The 22,509-nt window shown below is 38.6% G+C and overlaps 1 protein-coding gene across 3 annotated transcripts in view; it reads left to right on the plus strand.

Annotated features, from left to right (window-relative positions):
- The window catches only part of Inpp4b (inositol polyphosphate-4-phosphatase type II B), a 324,225-nt gene that overhangs the window by 214,011 nt on the left and 87,705 nt on the right, over nt 1-22,509 (plus strand). For all 3 annotated transcript variants that reach the window (XM_076863878.2, XM_076863880.2, XM_076863879.2), the window contains one exon: nt 5,595-5,754. In XM_076863878.2, the coding sequence (XP_076719993.1) occupies nt 5,595-5,754 (160 nt within the window). The remainder of the gene's footprint in view (nt 1-5,594; nt 5,755-22,509) is intronic.

A 22,509-nucleotide genomic window follows, 5' to 3' on the forward strand; every position in this document is an offset into this window, starting at 1 on the left:
ATTTAAGAGCATCTCTTTAGGACAGCAAGAGATCTGATCTGAACAAAGTTTTCATTTTGAAGACTAAGGAGAAATAGGAATTATCTAATTTTACGCTATGAGGTGCCTCTTGGCTGAGAAAAGAATGTGATAGCAGCTGCAGCATTAAGACTACTTTTGACCAGGAGTGATAAAATAGACATGGCGATCAATGAAGGTGAACATGACACTCATGCATAGACCTGACAGTGTGAAGCTAATAACGTAGGTCTGAGCCGGATCCAAACCAGGGGCTCATGGGGAGATCACCTCTGGACAAACAGTAGCTAACTATCCGAGTCCATTTGTGTGACTAAGGACTGAAATGTCAGAATAAGAGGAGTAGATTTGAACTGAGTGTGAAGTGAAGGTCAAGGCTTTTAACATGAGCAACTAAGTGAAATCAAAGCAGAAAGATGAATAGGAAGTAAAGACTGGCAAAGCTCATTTAATTCTGATAGATCTCAGAAGTCCATGTTAAGTGTGTGTGTGTGTGTGTGTGTGTGTGTGTGTGTGTGTGTGTCTGTTTTGAGTGCTATGTAGCTTGGAACATCCATGTACTAACTGGACCATAGAATATTTAACCTGCAACTTATTTTACCTACCTGTCTTGATAAAGTTAGGGTTCATAGAGAAGAGCTATCAAGCTGTTAAAGGAATAAAGGCTTGCAGCGTTGAGGAACTTGGCCAGTATAGAACAAATTGCTCTCATTCAGCTCAAGGATAAACCGAAGCTCCTTTATAAAGATGGGATCAGCTTTGTTAATTCACTGACTATTTCTAATCAAAGACCTCTAAAATTGATGATGACAAGTGGGAAATTATTCATGGAAATACATATCTGACAGGGCTATTTTGGCTCTCCATATCAGCTCTGGTTGCATCTTCACATCCTTGCTAATCAAAATTTGGCCTTAGAAAAGTTGATCTGCTAAGCATTACTGAAATTTCCTTTTGAAGTTAACTGCTGATCCAAAGCACTCAGGATTTCTCTTGATACCACCAAGTTCATAAACATGTGACATGCTGAGTAAGCACGATGACCCCTATCCTAACCAACTCTGCCAACTGTCAGGGCCCCCTGGCTACTTACTGATGCATCCATCAAATTTTTGCAGGTGTGTCCTTGGACTTGACCTTTATGTTCACTTGGATCCTAACCAGGAAATAACTTATGGCCTAGACCACACCTGACTTAGAATGGAATAAATATTGCAACTAGTTCCTCACTCATTTTGTACCCTCAGTAACTAGAAAAGGTTTACAGCCACTTCACCTTTCCAAGGAGGTGATATGAAAGTTCCATTAAGGTTAAAAACATTGATTAAAATTAAGCCTCCATAATAAAGGTTACACTGGGACCCACTTACGTTCCGTTGCTCCTTAGCACAGCCAGAGGGCCCAGCAGGGTATTAACTGCTATTTCTGGGGAAAGGCCCATCAATCTTGTGTGTGTGTGTGTGTGTGTGTGTGTGTGTGTGTGTGTGAGAGAGAGAGAGAGAGAGAGAGAGGGAGGGAGGGAGGGAGGGAGGGAGAGGTAGTGGTCATTTTTAACCCTCTCATGGAGCAGAAGAGCTAAACAGGATGGAGAGGCTATTCCTACTTCCTCAGGCTAAAGAGAAGGTGGAGGTCTAGAGGTTCCTTATTCTGCAGCCAGGCTCCTGGGCTCCCATTGTCTTCTCCCTAACCAGCCTTCTTCAGCATGGGGGCTGCCTCACTGAGTAGACCCAACAATTCAATCAAGAAGAATTTGAGCTGGCCTTGTGAGTAATAGTCATCAGAATGAGAAGGTGTAATTGCTGGTTATTGTCCTTTGTGCATGTTTTCACAGAGATGTAAAGAAACTGGCTTACTTGAAAAAAACTCAGATATTCAAGATTCCCCTTCAAGCATCTTGCCCACCTGTCCTTGATATCCTATTTTCAAAATCATGGACCACCTTATACTCAAGGCTCTTAGTTAACTGAGTTATTATCTTTCCTCCTGTAACTTTTAATCTGTTTTCTGTTTCAGTCACTTGAATGGACTTGAGGCCTTGATCCTCTGTAAATGTTGGCCATTTATATTCCTTGACTCATGCTGATGGTCCCTGAAGCCACTGTAGCCCAGTAGGCACTGCTCCATCCCTGTTACTGGGACACTCTTGGACTCACACATCTGACCAGTGTGTTCATATTGTAGAGTCGTTGTTAAGTCTAGGAGCTGCTGGTTGACTCACTTTCAAGTCTCAGACAACTTATCCTCATCTTACTCCTGCAAAATGACACTCCCCTCTATCTGACCTTCCTGGCCCCTCCTTCTGACTCTTCCGGCGAGAGAATCAAGTCTTTGGAGTCCAAAAGTTTGTATTTCTAGAACATTTCTAACATTTTAGTGTTGAAAATAGTTATTCTACATCTTTGACCCAAAGTCTCTTCATTTCCCTAAAGACTAAGTCAATAATATTAAGCTCATTTGGCAGTTTTTGAAGGTTAAATTAGCCAATGTGCATATGTCAGATGAATATAGAAACGAGCTCTTTTTCTCTGAAGTGGAGTCACCCCACTCCTCCTTCCCTTGCTTCCTCCCTCCTTCTCTGCCTTTTCCCCTTCCTTTCTTCCAACAAAAGTCACGGAGAACCAGGCCCTTTGTCTATAGTGTGAATAGGACTCTCAAATCGTTCACAGTCCAGCCTGAGAGACAAAGGCACAAATCAGTAACTTTAATCTACTCTGTAGAGGCCATTAAAGAGAAGGAGGCAGTGTACCAAAGCTGACTTCTCTCACCATCTCTTTTCCAAAGATAAAGAATAGGGTGAGTCTGCCAGTATACAGGTGTGAATGTCACATTATCTTTTAACTCCTGTATGTTGAGGCTCTTCAGAACATCATTAAGAGCAGTTGATCCATCCTTGATATTGCTCTCCATCAGGAAGGCAGCATGAAACATTCCTTTTGGTATTTGCTCAAAATATAAAGTTCCTTTCAACACTGGCAAAGAAAGAGCATTGAAAACATATCTCATGTACAAAGCTAACCTGGAAAACCGAGGAGAATCTCCTCCCCCTTTGCTCTCCCAAGTAAGTGTTTTTGTTCCCAGGATTAGCTAGACTGGTGCTGGATTTTTCAACTGAACCAGCTTAAAGATGCAGTTGGTAGTTGGTAGTCATTCAGTCGTGTTCTGAATAAAGATCAAGTTGGCTATTGGGTTTGGAATGTGAGTGATGCCTGGCCCTCAGGCTGCCTGCCCTTCCTCCCCCACCTCTCCTGCACAGGTGAGCTTCCTTGGCCCTCCTGGTTCCTGGCTCAGAGGTACCTCCCTTCATCTTGTCAGACAGTAGGAAGAGGGTGATGTACTCCACAGATGTGATCAGGGTCTTAATTTTCTTGAAGAGAAGTGCCTTCAGTTTTGGGAGGAAAGATCTCCTTTCAAGGGAAGGATTTTTATAATCCTTTGTGATTCATAGCATACTTCCCTTTCAGGATTATATGATGAGGGAAAGAAACTTGATTCGTTTGGGGAAGCCCATAAAGCTGGATACAATTTTGTAAAAATGTGATAATTTTTTCCAAACACTTTGCTGGAAATCATGCTGTGATACTTGGTTCCTACCACAGCATGGTGAGACCGGTGGAGCAGGAATTATCTTACCAAATTATAGAGGAGAAAACTCTGGTTCCCCAGAGGTGAAGCGCTTGCCCCAAAGTCTCCTAGTAGCATCTCACATGAGGACCTCAGAATTACCTTTTTTAAACTTTCCTTTGCTTTTCTAAAACGCCCCCCATTACTTCCTCAGCTCAACTGTGTGACTACCCAGACCTACATTTGTTTTAACATGGTTGAATTATTCAGCTAACTTAGTCATTACAACAGACAAGCATCAAATAATGTAAATTCCACTAAGTTCTCTCTCCCTAGATTTATCCTCCCCTCAATTAGTTTACTTATTTACAAACTAACAAAATTAACTTAGGTGATAAATATACATTTTGGGGGAAATATACAAACCACCAAGGACATACTATATTTGAATTTGCCTTTATATTTAATGGTACTCCAGGTGCCTAAAATAGCTCTAGAATAGAGAAGGTGCTCATTGGAAGATTACTCTGTGGCATAATGCTGGGAAAGGACCATAAATCCATTTGGATCTTTAATCTGGAGATAGGGATGGGGTAGTCAGTGCCTTCATCTAACTCAAGTACAAAGAAGAGTGAGAAAGGAAGCTGGGGTGATAGATTTCCATCTAGATAACTATGTTTAAAATGTCTATTTAAGAAAAATTCATGTGGACAAACATGGTGGCACATACCTGTAATCCTGGCAGTTTGGAAGACTGAGGCAGGAAGATCCCAAGTTCAAATTTAGCCTCAGCAATTTAGCAAGGCCCTAAGCAACTTGGTGAGACCTTGTCTCAAAAAATAAAGAAGGGCTAGGGACGTGTCTCAGTGGTTAAGCACTGGGGTCCATCTCTGGTCCCCCAAACTAATAAATAAATAAGTTAATGCAATTTTTATGAATCAAAGAATTCAGTTTGGTGCATCACCCTAAACAAATATGGGTACTAATCTGAAGATTAGTGACCCAGAGGCTTCTTGGTAATGTGAGACACTTCCTAGGAAGTAAATCACACCAAATGACTTAGAGGTTTTGAGACGTGATGTGGTCAGAAGCATATGATAAGCTTGTCAAAATTTTAATTTACATGGCTGGGGCTGCAGCTCGGTTGATAGAGTGCTTGCCTGGTACATGTGAGGCACTGGGTTCGATCCTCAGCACTACATAAAAATAAAATAAAAGTACTGTGTCCATCTACTATAAAAATATTAAAATTTTTTGTTTTAATTTACACTGCTTTGTCCCCAGTGGTTCTGATGGACTCTGTAGATCCTAGGGATCTGCTTATTAATCTGCTAGGCCATTCTGTTAGAGGTGGTCTGAAGGCCAGCCACACTTTCAGGATTTTGTGGTATCTAGAGTAGTCAAATTCATAGTTACACGAAACTATGATGGTTGTCAGGGATGGGGAATTCATGCCTGAATGGTGCAGAATTTTAGTTTATGCAAATGAAAATATCTGAAAAAGAATAAGAGGTCATGGTTACACAAAAATGTGATTATAATTAATGGTAGTGAACTATATACATAAAACTGGTTAAAATAGCAATTTTCCAATTATCTATGAGGTACCATCACTTTTTAAAACAGGATTTGTAATGCAAATGCTAGCTATTCTTTAAAAATACTGCTGTATCTTTGCTGTATCTTTCTTACTAAGTGTTGATAAAGATAACAGATATCTCTAGTTTCAATTGTCATAATTTGTAGTCAGTGATGGATTAATATTTTATAAGTTCATTATCTCTTTATGACAGAGCAAAAATAATGGACTCACTAAAAGAGATTGAGGAAAACTTTATTTGGGTTTTATCCAGAGAAAACGGATTTCTTGTATATCCACAGTCTGACCTAATGAATGAGAGAATCTCAGCGAGTTCCTCCACCTGCCTCACTGCTTCTCTAAACTGGATGCACCTGATTTTGCCTTGTCTTGTTCTTGCAATCAAAGCATGTAGTGATACTCATGCTCTTTTCAGGATAGGGTGTGGGCCAACGTGGGGAAGAGCCTGAACTGCATTATTGCTATGGTAGATAAACTGATTGAGAGAGATGGCGGTAGCGAAGGCTGCAGCGGAGGCAGCAAAGATGGAGAAAAGGACCCTTCGCTAGTGGACTCCATCACATCTCACCCAAGGGGTAAGGAATCCTTTTTTTTTCCCTCCCAATTATTGACTGAGTAAATCTAATGAAAAAATCATGATGAAATGAGATAGAAAAGGAGAAGTCAACAGTGCCTTTCGTGAAAGTGCTGGTAGCAGACTTTTCCACTGCTTTGACTTGGAGGATAGAAGACTATCAAAATGGATCCTAGTTGTGTTTTCAGAATTGCTTGCAAGGCCTATTTTTTTTTTTTCTTTTGCTACAAAGAACAGTGCTTTCTCTTGAAGGGTCTGACAGAGTTTAATCTACTTTCACACATTCTCCCAAAATTTTAATAGAAAGAAAAAACAAAGATTGCTTTTAATTCTTACAAATTTGAGGGATACCAGGACATAGTTATTTCTCACAGTTCTTGAACAGAATGCAGTGTGATAGAATGTTTTTTGCCGGATTTTTTTTTTTTTTTGGTCCTGGGGATTGAACCAGGGGCACTTTGCCACTGAGCTATATTCCCAGCCCCTTTTCCTTTTTTATTTTTGGTTTTGTTTTGAGGCAGGGTCTTGCTAAATTGCTTAGGGCTTTATCAAGTTCCTGAGGCTAGCCTTGAACTTGTGATCTTCCTGCCTCAGTCTCCTGAGTCGCTGTGACAATGGGTGTGCACCACCATAAGAAGCCCTGAGGGATTTTTTGTGTGTGTGTGACCACATAAGAAGGTTTGAATCTGAAAACTGTGTTTCTGCATTATTCCAAAAAACATGTCATAACAATAGATTTCCACACAAACACATGCATATACATGTGAAAAAAAGAAAGGAGAGGGTGAGATGCCAAATTCACAGGTTGACTGGCAAATCTTATAGAATGTCAACTGTAGTTGTAGCCCCATAAATGGCTTTTATGATTATTTTTGTTAATTTTCTTAATCCATACAAAAATATTTCTTTATGGTAGTAGGAACTGATATTAGAGTTGACTTAACCTTTTTTGCTAAGTATCTTGTTTTGGAGAGAATAAACACTATTTGTCTACCTCCTGAAATTTGTTCTTTATTTACTTTAGGAAAATGAGTCCTCAGAAGGTATAGGTGTCTATAAGATTAAATTTGTGTTTTCCAATTTGTCTTCCCGATTTTCATTACTGACATTTTCATCAGGAGTTTAATTATGTAAAACATCCATCTCTCATCACTTGATTAACAGCAGACCCTTTTCTTAATCACATTTGTAAACCACAGTTTTCCAATATCACCTTATTAAAGATGGTCCCTCTTCCTCTATTACACACTCACACAACTGAAAAGTCTACAGAGGATTGTGTTTGTATGATGATTGTATTTGGTATTCTTCATATTCATACTTAATTGGTCTCACTGTATATGGGGCTTTTCTTGTTTAATAATATCGCTTTAATTAGCTAATGAATCTAGTACAGTTCTATAACTTCACATGAATCAAAATGAAAGCTTGTCATAGCTATATCATAAAGAAATAGTGTACTTCAATTTTCTTTAATTGAACATATATTGACTATGAACTGTGAGCCAGACACTCTTGTGCACTGGCAAATCAGGTAAGTGAGCAGAATTAAAAAATGAAGAAATTTATTTTATCCATAGATTGGTTTACTAGACATAATATCTTTAGCAGAAATAAAGGATAACAGCTATTTTCACATTTTTGTTTGGTGTTCCCCAAATGGCTCTTGAAAAAGAGAAATATTCTAATATTTGAAATGCCATACTTTATCTACATCTTATGTTTAGAAGATTGTACATGTATGATACAAATTATACTTTTAAAAAATAAAAAATATTTTGTAGACAAATCAGCCATAAGATTAAATGAATTGATTTTATTTGAATGTGAAGCAATGAATACACACCTTCTAAGACCAGACAGTACTTGCTGCAAATATAGAAATCACAACCAGATCATTGGTGTGGATAGTTAGAGTCAAACTACAACATACTGCTTTCTAATTTATTTTAAGTTTCTTATTTTTATTTTGTTACATATATTTATTTCACCCATTGTCCATTTTTCATTATGTTATAAAATTTTAGATGTCATTATTTAAATGTATAAGATAAAATATTAATTTTGCATGAAATTATTTAACATAGTATACATTATTAAATTATTCACTAAAACATTAAAATTTTGCATGCTATATAGTTACATACAGAGTGCTTATTCTAGAGAGAAAATTGACACATAAAAAATGCTTAATGTATATAAATATTTTACAAATGAATGTGCTAAAGTATATATACATTCTCTAGATACATCCTATAGATGCAGTAGCATCTATAACATATTTGGATTCAACTGATGAGTTCACTTAATTAATAAAAACATTGAAATTTCAAATAATAATTTAATACATATTATGTATATCATATTTCATTAGAAAATTGTATCTGTATGATAAAATAGCACATTAGAAAGTAAAATTATTTGGTAGAAAAATCATCTATAAGAGTAGATGAATCATTTTTTTATTCATATGTGAGACATTGTGTGGACATATTCCAAAACAAGATAAAGTTAATAATTTATACCCTTCCTCTTATTTGGGGGGGTAAGACTTTTGTTTCTACCTAACTTTTTTCACATAAAGCAATGCAGTAGAGAAATATATGGTGGCCTTTTAAGCTAGCGTAAACAAATGAAGAAAGTCATGTAATTGCCTGTATTGTGGCCCAAAATATTTCTATTTAAAATATTTGAGGTATGCATTCCCTGTTGCCAATTACCTGTATTTTAAAAATTTTATACATGAAAGTGAAAACTTGGAAAATTTGTAAACAATATCAAATACCATCATGCATGTTTTTTTTTCTTATTTCAATGTGACTTTACCATTTTGAACATTTCCTATGTTAATACATCCACATACAGTCACACACAAATACACAACGTTCACACTCATGTGTATTTTAACCAAAATGAAGCACACATTATAAATACAGACGTTGAGTGTTTTGTGTATTAATATTTTCTCAGACATTTGTGGAATTTTAATAATTGTAAACTAATTCACCTCCAGGGAAATCACCATTTCAGGTATTCAGTTATTATAATAATGCTGGAATTAATGGATTAACACACAAGCAATTTTGAATATATAAATCTTCTTGTTTCAAGTATTGTCTTTTACATTCGATTGCTAGAAGTCCCTGTTCATTTATTCAGCTTATCTACTTAATTATGTATTCATGGATACAACTTATCTATTTCTATCCATGTGAGATCATAAAAATTTTCTATATCCTATGGTTTGTAATTTATTATTAGTATTTATCTTGACTCAGATTGTTCCAGATTTAGCCTCGGGAGCTCTGTGCTTCTGTGTCCTTTTGATGATTTGCTCTCTCCTACTATTTAGTCCTTCACTTTCAGTCTTCATTCTTCCTTTACTTTCTCACTTTCTTTAATCCCTTTCTTATCATAGGTGCTCCAGGTTCATCTTGCATTTCTGAGTTCCAGGTCCACCCACTTTCCAGGGAACCCTAGTTTCTTTCAACGGAGAATAGCAGTTAGAAACCAGAACCTGAGCGTGTAGGCATTTTGTTACTTCTTTGAAGAAACAGGTGCTCTAACTTCCAGGGTCTACAATCACCTTCAGACTCATCTTCCCAGCCTTAAATAGTTTCACGAACTTCATGCTATTTTGGGTGAAAGTTACCGTAACTTCTGTTTTACTGTGAAGTTGACATTGTATAACTTATTGCTGTATTTCAAAATATTGTTCTTATGATACAGTCTATTTCTTTAATACTATTATATGTATCCTCATCCCCTTGCCATGGTGGAAAATTGCTTTCCCTTGTTTATAATTAATTAGTGAACTGATGGAGTGATTTGAGTCATCTAGTATTTATTATAATAGATGATGTGATAAGGGATAAATATTGTTAGGCTTTTATTATTATTATTATTATTATTATTATTATTATTATTATTATTATTATGTGTGTTTTACTGGGGATTGAATCCAGGAATACTCTTATCACTGAGCTACATCACTAGACCTTTTCACTTCTTTTTATTTCATCATGAGACAGGGCCTCAATAAATTGGCAAGGCTGACCTTGAACTTGCAATCCTCCTGCCTCAGCATCTGGGGTCACTGGGATTGCAGGCATGTACCATGGTACCTGGCATATTAGGCATTTTTGCACCATCATTTATTAAGGAGTCTTCATATTGTATCATTTCTTGTTTTTTTTTTCCTTTACAGATTAAGTTCTACAAGTAATTCTAATAAATTTCTTGAATTTTATGTTATATACAGTTATAGTATCTTTTGTATTGGAATATATTTCTAAATCTTATAGGGTAAATCAAACTTATACTAGTTTTTCTTTCTTCAAACCCTCTGTTATTTTTATGTTTTAGTTGTATTTGTGTTTGTTTTGCTGTTTTATATTTTACATGGCTACATGGTGGTCTTGTGAATTATCACCATGTTTATCGATTTTCTTATGCTCCTCTCTGACCTATAAATATTTCTCATCAGGTTGTAGATTTTTCTTGTTACGGTATATTAATTTAATAGTATTTTAAATTTGTAGTTTGAAGAATTTCTGCTTGTTTATTTTGGAACCAGAATGTTATGATATATCTTTTGCTTGCTTAATAAATTTCTTTTCAGCATGAATACATATAGTGGTGAGAGAAGTAAAACTTTCCCAACTGTTTTGAACACAAATAATAGAATAGCCTTTCCAAACATCTATCGCATGTGTGTGCCTAGTGAACACAGATTGTTCTTATATTTTCAATACACATAAACACATTTATGGGCATCTGTTGTATGTGTAGAATCACTTGCCTTAAATTTCATGATAAATTGAGAACTCAAAGATTAAATTCGAGAATATTAAAATCTTAGATTTGATGTGGTCTTAAAGACCATGTAATGAGACCTCCTAAATTATGTTAAGAAGCTTGCCCAGAATATCTCTGCCAGTTTTCACCTAGCCTCTAATGCACATCTCCAGTCTTGAAACCATTTTTTTTAGGCAGCAAGCTTAAGACATTGATCCAATTATGTTTTCTTTAATTTCTCCCGCTGACCCAAATGTAATCCTTTGCAATAAACAGGAGAAACTTACTTTTCTTTTCCAATATTAAGCCTAACTTATATTGTGTCCTTTTTGAATTCTCAATGTCTGTGAGATTTTTCAAAGAAATAGACTCAAAATGCATCCAGTAGGTGCTTTTCTCAGACCCTTTATAGTTTGAGAAGTCCCCAGAATTAAACCCAGTGGCCTAATAACTACAGAGCAACTCAGGAAGTCCACCTCCCTACTTAAGCTACTATTAATATTATGATACCTAAGCTCTCATTAGCTTTTGGAAAAACACCTTTTAGTAGTAATTCTGTTGGTGTCCATAATTCTGCTAAACTTGCCTCATCCCGCTCATCCTTCATTATCAAACAACATATAAGCACCACTCTACACTGGACTTTGTGAAATATTAGTGGCACAAGGAGTTTAAGACAGCTTATCTCAATTCTGCTGAAGAGATGGATGTCTAAACCCATGACTACAGTATAAAACACTTTTGAGTACACTTTAATAAATACCTGTTTCTTTCATCCATCATTTCTACTGTCCTACTCAGGCTTATTTCATTCACATTTTATACACATTTCCTGTCCATTCATAAAAGTAATAGATAAAAATGATGGGAAAACAGAGCTAATACAGGTCCTTGAGGCACAACATGAAAAAGAACTATGTGCCTTCAAATGCACTTGTTAATCCCTGCCCTTCGGTATGTGTGTTCAGTCGGCTGTGTATGCAGCCATCGCTGCTATTGCATGGCCTGCATTTCTCCATCTTTCATAAGCATATCATGATCTGTTCTGTGAAAGGCCAAATACCTTATGCCATTCAATTCTTCTTCCTAATCTACCCAGCTGTAAGCCCTGTCAGAAAGGAGATGAAACTCCAGTGACATAATTTTCATTTATGAGCTCATGCTGGCTTCAAGTCGTCACTATTTTCTCTCTCAAAGGAGGTAAATGTCCATGCAGATCACAGAATTAATTCACTTATCACTGCTTAGAATTCACTTCTAGTTCCTTGGTACTAATGTTCCTTACCACTTCATAATTCTCTTTTAACTTGCAAAGCACATTCCACATTCCCTCTGGGATCTGAGATTGCACTATATTTACCACATCTTTTAATTTTATTCTGGCTGACTCCAGTTAACGCAGTTGTCTGACGACTACCAGGGATTTGGCAGTAATATATCAATAGTCATCAAGAGCTTATGAATGCCAAAGATTAGTCATTTGAAAAATGCAAGATAGGGAAAAATTGAAGGTTTAAGCAAATCACTCCTCTGTTCCATATTTCGTCTTTGATTGCACAGATGAGCTTTTTGTCTAACATACTTGAATTAATTAAAGGATAGATTTATATATCACAATATATATTTATATATTTCAAGCATTAAACATCATGGAAGACACACACTATTTTTTTTTCTAAGTTTGAAAAGGAAGATGAAGATCCTTTCCTTCATTCAATAAAGTGTTGTCCAGCATCTACCCTATTTCATATACTGTATTCATAAACATTCAACCATAGCCCTGTTTATGAAGTCTCCTGTGTGAGCAAGTTGTATTTGAAAGGAATTATCCAAGTTAAATGTCTTCTAAAGGTAGAATTGATAAGATAAAGGACTTAGGATAGTAAGTATACATTTGAGAGGCATCAACATGTAGGCAGAATAAACTGAATAAAATATAAAGAGAAAGAATAGGAAACTATGAGCAAAATTCATTTAAAAAAGAGCCCCAGGTTTGGGGATCACCCTCAGCTCAGGTGTGGGAAGCATCAAGGGATGAAAGTCAAGTGCAGTTTGGATATTACAAAAGGGTATAAAAAGAGCTATAAAAATTGTATTTACAGCTCACACTTGCTGTGCTCACATTTGTGTGACAAAACACTTTTCTAAGACTTCTCTCCCTTCCTCCTTTCTCATGACCCACCTGGAGGAGGTTCTGTTTTTATCCTCATTTTATAGAAAAGGAAGTTGAATACTGTATCTGAAAGCACAGAGCTGGTAGGCATCTCAATATGGATTTTAATTCACGTAGAGTGATTCCTGATAGAATTTATCAAAAAGAACCAAAGTCTTCATATGTCCATTGGAAAAAGGAGTGCTTAAATTTCAAGAACAGTTTTGCATATGAATTGACTTTTCTTTATTTTTGTCCTTGATATTTTAATAGACTTACTTTCTCAGTCACCTCTGATGCTTCACTTGGTTGCTTAATTTTCTTACTTCTGATAAGCACTCAAATGCCTTTACCCTGGCTTCACCATGCCTTGACATCTCCTGCTATTCATCTTGCCTCATCCATGTTCATGCTCAGTCACATTGAACTGTGTAGACGTCACCTTTTGCTTCTTACTCCTAGACCTTCAAAAGTGCCCTTCTCTACCTCCCTCAAGCCCGAACCTCACATCCTTGTGGCCCCTTCCCTCAGCTGGCTCTATGGGACCAATGTCGTTGCCCATGACCTCTTGCTCACTAGAACTGTTTGCTCTGGGCATAATACTCTGAGTTACCATCTTGAAAATTGTAGTAATTTTATCTTTGCATTTGTGTTTTGTTGTCAGTCAAGCCAGGACCTGGGAGTTGAAGCTTTGACTCACATACATTTCTACCACTCCTCATAACTGGAGGGATTCTCCAATGTCTGCCCTGTGCCCCCATCCCCATTCCAGCCAACAACCGCTTCTCACTCCCACTAACCGTGGAGCCTAGGAATGGTACTGGAGAGCCAGGATCAGACTGGAGCTCTTTGAGGCTCTGAACTCACATATGCCCATGAACAAGGCAATGTGATATGAAAGAGTAAGTTAAAATCACCAACCACCATGGCAGGTTGGTAGTTACACCACTAAGAAAGGAAAAGCCTTGTTTACTGCCTTTTGAATAGGATTCTGCACTTTTATTTTTCACTGAATTCTTCTGATTCTGTAGTCATACCTTCTTCAGGGATTGCAGGCACAAGGGCCTGCAAGCATCATTTAAGCTAGTAAGAATGAGTCCAGGAGAGGGATTGAAACTAGAGCAAACTAAGGAATATAGACCCTTCAAATGAGGCCACCACGTCAGCCCCAACCCATCATTTCCACTGGGGAACATGGAACTGAAGTCATTATCTCTTCTGATTTTTGAGTAAAACTGAATTTTTATGTGAAATATCCCAGTATTCAAAGGGTTAAATTGATCAAAACATGATGAAACCCAGGCCAGAAAAGGCTGGCTTGGGGGCCATTCCTTTGAAACGTATGAATATGATTTATCATGCATAATATTTTTGATGTTATCTCCCCTACTAGACATGGCTCTCTGAGAAAATATGCCAAGTCTCTTTTTAAAAATATTTATTTATGTATGTATCTTTAGTTTTAGGTGGATATATTAGTTTGTTTTTATATGATGCTGAGGATCTAACCCAGTGTCTCATGCATGCTAGGTGAGCACTCTACCACTGAGCCACCATCCCAGCCCCAAGTCTTTATGATTAGCTGGAATCGCCAAAGTCTAATATACTTGTTGACAAATGATAGGGACCCAACATAGTGGAATAAAGACCTAGTCAACTTGATTGAGGATTGCCATCCACCAGAATGCTTAAGCAGTTTGTCCTGATGTTGTCAAGTGACTTCTTCAGTGTATATGCACATTAATGCACACATGTGTAACTGCTAATATCCTCAGAACTTATCCTTAACATTAGATATTATTGTTTCAGTGCTTTTATAAAATGCAAAGATGTAAATATAAAGCATCATTTTCTTCAAAGACTTTAGATGTTAATTTTCCTGAATTTCATGAATTTCTACACATTAATGTTTAGAATTTTTGGGAAAAGAAAGATGAATGGGTTAGTATTTTAAAAGTTGTTTACCAGGTGAAACAACTTTTAAAGTGCATCTATAAGTTTAAAAAATTGGTAAATAGATGTTTTGGTCACCTTTTTTGCTGTTGTAACTAAAGGACCCAACCAGAACAACTGCAGAGGAGGAAGAGTTTATTTGAGGGTTCACGGTTTTGGAGGTCTAGTCCATAGAAGGTCCTACTCATTCCTAGGAGCTCCAGGTGAGGCAGGATATCATGGTGGAAGAGTGTGGCAGGAAAAAACAGCTCACATGTTGATCAGAAAGCAGAGGGAGGGAGGGGGAGAGAGAGAGACTCCACTCGCCAGATACAAATATATACCCCAATTCTCACCTCCTCCAGCCACACCCTGCTACTTCAGTTACCACCCAGTTAATCCTATCAGGGGATTAAATCACTTATTGGTTAAGACTCATAAAACCCAATCATTTCTCCTCTGACCCTTATTGCATTGTCCTACATGTGAGCTTTTAGGGGAAACTTACCATCCAAACCATAATAATAGATAATTTAAAGTACCATATATTTTTATCAAACATGCATAATTCCAATAACATTTTACATTATAACCTTTCTAATGACCACTCTTATCAGGAATCTATTTTTTTCCTTAAAAAATCAGGCAATGAATTGTGAAGGATGTAACAGAGCAGTGTGGGCCTCCGAGGCAGTAATCCTTGGCATGTTCACAAGTTGGGGCTTGTTTGATCACATGGCCTTTAACAAGTCATTTAAACTCTCAGAGCATCAGTTTCTTTTAAAGGAAGATCAATATTATCTAAAAATTGGTAAGGAATCTTTCAGTCCTAAAGTTTTGTGATGGTAAGGGAGATGCTAAATTCTTAACAGTCATTTAGTCTGTGTTTTTTGTTCATAAAACAATGAACAAAATAAATCAAATGCTTACCTTCCTGAAGCATAATTGTTTTTAGCAGAAAAAAAACATTTAAAAATAACAGGGCATTATATAACATGTTGACGGTGACAGATGCTTTGGGAAAAACACAGAGTAAAGCATGAGGGTTTTGGAGTGATGGCATGGGCCAGGGATTGCCCATAAGTGGCATAGTAGGCTTTGTTTGGAAGTTGACATTTTCAGGAGAGAAGCAAAGAGGAGAGGGAGGGAGCCATGTAGACATCTTGGAGAATGATGGATTGGATATAGAAGACAGTTTGTGCACACACGTTCCTGCCATATTCAGGAAATAGCAAGAAAGCCTGTTTGGTTCAAATAAGAATATGAAGAATACGAAGCACACAGAAGAGAAGATGAAGTTAGGAGATAGTTTAGGGGAACAATCATATAGGATTTTTGTGCAGATGTTGGCTTTTACCCCAAGAAAAATGGGGAGGAATTGGAGGTTTTGAGCAGAAGATTAACCCAATTTAACTTCAATTAGCACCTGGTCTATTGTGTTCAGATCGGACTGTAGATGGAAAGGTATGGACCACTTAGAAAGCGGATGGAGTGTATGTAGGTGAGGCACAAGATGGGTGTGGCCTAAGGAGGAGGTCGTGAGCTCTCTGTTTATTTTGAGGGTGAATCCAAGAGAGTTTTTTGATGGGAGAGTGAGAGAAAAGACGTCAAGGGTAACTCAACAATTTTTGACTGGCAAATGGAAGGCTGAGAGTGCTATGTATTAGTTGAAGAAGACTCTGGATAGAGAAGGCCTTGTAACAAGTGACTTAGAAACTCATTTTGAACAGGTTAACTTTGTCGTGGAGATATCAAGTAAGCAGCGAGATATAAAAATCTATAGTTTCTGATAAATGTTCAGGCTAAGGATGCTAATTTAGAAAAATCTTGACAAATAGATAGTAATTAAAGTCAGGAGACTGAATAATGTCAATAAATGATTAGATGTATATAGAAAAGGCAAATAACCTACAGACTATAGCTGGGGATATCTCAATATTAAAAGGTCAGAAAGAAGTGAAGGAACCATCAACTATTTGAATGAGGAACAACCAGTGTGGTGGAAAGAACAACAAGAAAAATAGTATTCTCAAAAGTGGGATTCGGTGGGTGAGTTCAAAGAAGCCTGAGAGGTGGACTTTGGATTTAGCATTGTGGACTGTCTCTGGGGACATTGACAAGAGTGGCTTCAAACCCCAGGGGAATGAGTTGAGAGGGAGACAGAGAAAAGGAACAGGAGACAACGCATATGGACAACACATTTGGGGAGTTTGATGAAAGGGAACAGAGGTAGGGTAGAAGGTACTGAGGGAAATAGGGGCCACACAGAGTTGTTTTTAGAGATAAGGAGATAAAAGTGTGCCGAGGGGAAGGATCCCCATGAGAAAAAGAAAATATGGATAATGCAAGAGAAGGGAGGAGAATTGCAGGAGTGATGTTCCTAAGCACGTAAGAAGGGCTGGTCCAAGCTAGAGAAGAAGTAGTCCATCGTGAGGAACGGAACAGAAGTAAGGACATAATGGACCAATACTGGGAGGTAGGCAGATGCAGGGCAGCATGTAGAATTATGGTTACTTCCATTATTTTTAACATAGAAGCTCATATTTATAGGTTGCTTAAGGTGTGCTAAATACTGTTTTGAAAATACTGCCTGCATGAACTCATTTGGTGTTCACAGCACTCATAGGAACAGTTCCACACAATTAATGGACAAGAAGGGGTGATGCCCCGCCATCCCCTATCCAGTGGCACCCTGGATCTCAACCCTGGTAGTCTGGCTTCAGAGCCTGCCTTCCTGACTTTTGTGATGCACTACCTCTGTTCTCCTGGACGGGGGGGGAAGAGAAAAAGCTTCTTCTTTAATCTTCCTCCATACAAATCATTTTTGCTATCACCTTTTTAACAAGAAGTTAAACTTTATCAGGCATGAACTTATGGCACCCTACAATAATGTCATGAAAATCAGTTCCCTAGGTATCTCCTAAAGTTTACTATAGAATCATACGTGTATATTAAGATCCAAAATTACTTTTGAAAAATGACTTTGCTTTCTCATAAGCATGGGGATGCTCACTGCCACAGGGAAACTGGTATAGATGGAGGAAACGGGAAATGGTGCCTCCTACCAGTGCACTTTGGTAACCTTAGAAATGTACGGTGCATATTACATTCAGTTTCTTGCCTACCTGTCAACATTTACAAGTTAAATCTCTGCACAAGATTTTCTATTGCATTTGTAAAAATAAAAAAACATTGGTGTGTTGTATTCCCCTGGCCTTGAAAGTTACTGGAAAAAATATTACTTTCCCTTCTTCACTTTCCTCCTCTGGCTGCCTGTACATCAGTTCTATCAGTATCATTCATATCCACTGTCTCTCTCCTGCATCCTTAGATGCTACACAGCATTTAAATGACCAGAGCCATCTGATGCAGATGCATTGGTGACTTTAGGTAGCTCTGTTACTTGTGACCTATGGAGCTTATTCTCCAGTACCCAGCCTGTTTGTGGGCCAGAGTCCTGAGATTACAGTTTATTTGAGGTCTACAGGAAAAATAAGCCCAGGGAATGTGAATCTTGACTCCTCCTGTTCCAGCACAACCTGAATTCAAAGCTTTTTGTGCTCCCACAAATACAGGGCTTGTTTGATTAATGGATTTAGTTCCTGGAAACTGTCTTAGCAGAATTTACTAAAGGCTTTCAACTTTGTGCTTCAAAATGAGGAGTTCAAGCAGGATATCATTTGATGCATTTCCTTTGCTGTTTTTCTAAGAGCAAGACTGGGAAGTTTTATGGCACTGTGTTTTCAGGCTGGCAGGGTTTAAACAAACAGGATGCCCTTGACATGAGGAAAGGTTGCCCTCTGTTTTTCTCTTTGCAGTCTACCTTGGGTTGAGCAGTACACTCTTTTATAATACACGTGGAAGGTACCAAGAGCAGTCACTTACCCCAGTGGACAGTACAATGGTTTTATTTTACGGTACAACTGTGTCCTCTGTACCATACTCTTGTGACCTCTGTGGTAGAGTCAAAGGAAGCACAGCGCCCTGTGCCGCCTCCTGCCAGGGCTACGATAACCCTTTTCCATTTGCCGGGCCTGATGCCCATTCCTTCCAGACGGGGCCTTGCTTCCTAGCTGAGGCTCTTTTACACATATCTGCACAATTCTATTTTTCTGCTCACCCCATCCCTGTCCGCTCCCTATCCCTGTGTAGTTGCAGTCCACATTTAGCTTTCCATCTCTTTCCCTTGACTATATGCCCAACATTGGCTTCATTCATTCCTGCTTTCTCTGAGTCCTTGAGTTATCTCAGCCTCCCTCCAGTGCCCCTTACCGCTCCCTCTGGGCACTTCGTGGCTTCTGTTTATGAGACTTGGCGTCACCAATCCAGGCACTGCCCACACTCTCTTCTTACCCAGCCTTCCTCTATGGTGGGACCTCACCAACTTTCCTGAAAGTTCTCCACACGTGGCTTCCTTAGTGGGACCAGCAAATGCCACACTCACGAGTGAACGTGGACTTGACAGAGACGAGTGGTCTTGCCTCTGCTCTCCTGCTCTTCCAGCTTGTCCTGACTCCCTCCCCACGGCTTTGCTACGTATCACCCGCCTTGAGTTGCAGATATTACTTTCCATCTCATATTCCCTTCTATTAAAGACTCAAGATTAGGGGCCGTGTGTTTCCACTATCAGTATCACCATGGGACTCACGCATAAGACATTGGGTTTGTCCAGTGCATGAGTTCTCACTTGGCAGTTAAAGAAGATGCTATGGTTTGAACCATGAATGTCCTCAAAGGTGCATAGGCTAAAGGTTTGGACTCTGGAAGGAACCTTTAGGAGGTGAGGCCTAGGCCGAGTGGGTAGGCCTTAAGTCACTGGGATGTGCCCTTAAAGGGGATGGTTAGAATCTGGCCTTTTATCTCCGCCACACACTCCCTGCTGTTGCCATCTGGCAGTCCCACCAGAAGTCCAAAGTGATGGGTCTGCCTCATCTTGGACTGGAACCTCTAAACTATGGGACAAAAAAATACTTTTCTCTCTATAAGTCAGTTACCTGAGGTATTTTGTTATAGTAATGCAAAGCTAAAACAAACAAACAAACAAAAACAGTAGACTTATGATTTGTTAAAAAGCTTTTTCAGTTGCTTTTTCAGTTCCTGGGGGATCTGAAGCAGGAGATGGATCATGAAGATAGGGAAAGAGTCAGGAGGGCTTGGTGGAGGGGGGTTTTGAATGAGCAGCAAAATGTTCGAAGCAGCCAAGCCCCAGCAGTTGCTTTCCTTTCCCTGATTACTGGTGTGTTGTTAGCGTAGTTTCTGTGCTCCATATCTCTGGAGATGACTGGGCATTCAGAGACCTCCTATGTGCAGGTATCTAGAGGCTATGACCAAAGCTGGCCACACGCATTAAACCCACACAAAGAAGTTTAGCTCTAAACTATCTGCAGAGGAGGTCTTATCAGTAATTGACCCTTGTGTGTTCACCCTCATGAATTTTACAGTGATTTTCACGTTGTAAAATTATACCTGCAAGAGAGGGCTATCGCTCAGAGGGGCACTTACGTCACCATTGTGGGTTGATATAAGGCATAGACTCTTTAGTCAGCAATAACTCTGTGAACGGGTTGTCTGTCTCCCTCACCCCACACCTTTGTCATCTCTGTGCTGACCTGGGTTTGGATGTACAGTAAAACCCCGTTGGCTGTGGATTTGGTCTGTGTCTACCCCAGGACGTTGGGAGTGTTTTCACTCTCCTCTGAGGCAATTCTAATCATTTGGCTTCACAGTTCGTCATCTCCTTACCCGGGTGAATCTTCTGAACAGGGAGCATTTCTCCTCTTGTCTCTTTACATAAAGCCTAATGGATGTCCCATCTTTCAGCATTTCTTCTTCCTATGTCTGAAAAGTTGTGATAACAAATACGACGTAGGGCTACAAGCTTTTGTGAAGTTAATTATTTCAAATGAGGAAAGGAGATCAAACACCTGAGAAGAAAATGGCTTAGAAATTGGAAAGAAGGTATTCCGCTCTGCTACAGTTGGTTGGGATTTGGCTCTTTTATTTTTCTCCTGAGCAATGTAAGAGCCATTGAGCTCAGAGGACGGGAACATCCTGTACAGAAAATAGATGGTGTGTGGAGGAGGAGAGGGGGCACCCGGCAGTCATTCTTTGAATCCTTCAGTGAGCTTCACTTGAATATGTTAGAGCAGCGAGGAAAGGGCTAGAAAACAGAGCTCTGCTTGGATGGCTTCCAACTCCCTTTACAAAGCTCAGGAAAAGCTCAGCTAAGCCACATGCATTTTATGTTTTCCTGAGGAAAGGCTCTGCTTGTTGGTCTCGGGGTTAAGGAGTCTCAGCAAGTTTTTATAGAGACACTAAAACATTCTCTTCATATTTTCCTCTGGCACTGAAAGGAGCCCAGGGGACAGAATCACATGTAAGTGCCAGCTAGGCCGATGAGCTGTGTGAGAGGTTAGGTGAGGGGCAACCTCGTGGTGTGTGCGCCCTGAGCTGCCATATCGCAAAATGTGTGTGTATGTGTGTGTGTGTGTGTGTGTGTGTGTGTCATAAGCACAGAATCTTCGCTGAAACTGGAAGAAATTAAACTCTCAAGTGCGGCTTATGTGTGTTTCACAATTTCTGACTTTGATGAGATAGTGCAAAAATGAACACCATCTTCATCCTTATCAGATAATGGCTCGACCTGTTCATGTGTGACAGTGCAGCAGGAAGGATACGGACAGACAGACGTGAGGGACATGTCACAAGAGTCTCCAGACTGTCCAGAGCTGGAGCTTTCTTCTTTGTCCCCAAACATTTTCTTTTCAAAGAAAGCAGCAGAATTTTCAGTTCTTTGTGCCATTGATTTGGAATGTTCACTGGAGCAAGAAGACCATTTATGAACCGACTTCAGGCTCTCTTGGCCTGTCATACCCCATTGTGTTTATTTCAAAACCTGAGATTTTTACCTAGAGAATGTTGCCAGAGAAGAAAACCTGTCACTGTTGCAATTGGCATTTGTTGGTACAGTTTTCCTTTATCTGCTGAACTTAGGTATTTCTTTTTCTAGAAATTTTTCATCTTTACCTTGCTCATTTACAGAGACTACTGCATAGGAGGCATAGTACTCTTTTTTATTTTATTTATTTATTTATTTTTGTAGTGCTGGGGATTGAACCCAGGGCCCTGTGCATGCGAAGCAAGCTCTCTACCAACTGTGCTATGTCCCCAGCCCTGGCATAGTACTATCTTGAAGACATTATATCTTGTTCACATCCTTGTAATTTTCTCATTCATAATTAATATTTCTTATACAGTCATTTTCCTTAAATGTTTGCCATATAAAGTATATATAATTATGCTAAATTGGGATATCAAAATATTGCTTATATCAGAAGTATCTAACATTGTTTATAGGTTTAGAATATCAGTGCATTTCTTTGTTCGAAGTTTTTACTCCTATTCTAGTGGGACTGCAAATCAGAATTAGTTTCATCGTCTTTCTCTCTAGTTATCCAATGACAATTTGTGATGAAGAGTCAACTGGCTAGGGAATCATGATTATGGATTTAGGAGTGAGGGAAGAAATACCCAAATGCTATTAAGGAAGTCTACAAAGTTTCCTCTTTTAAAGACCATCAAGAAAAACCAATGGCTCTGTTTATTTTGAATTGTCAGTTAATATTTTTCAAGGGGAAAAAAGTGGACCCCTAAGTTAATTTTTAATTTTCAAACTAGAAGGGCTATATCCCGTTCATGACCAAGTTACTGCCCTCCAGACACAGGAAAATATGCTAGGTGCTTAAACAAAGGATCATGCTGTTTGGGGACTATGCAAGTGTCCAAAATAGTAGCAATCATTTCCTTGAATGGAATGAGTGACCAAGTACTTCTGCCTCAGCTGATAAAGCAGCGCCACCTACTGCACAAAAGCCT

The sequence above is a fragment of the Callospermophilus lateralis genome, chromosome 8 (assembly GCF_048772815.1).
Source record: "Callospermophilus lateralis isolate mCalLat2 chromosome 8, mCalLat2.hap1, whole genome shotgun sequence".
NCBI classification, from domain to species: domain Eukaryota; kingdom Metazoa; phylum Chordata; class Mammalia; order Rodentia; family Sciuridae; genus Callospermophilus; species Callospermophilus lateralis.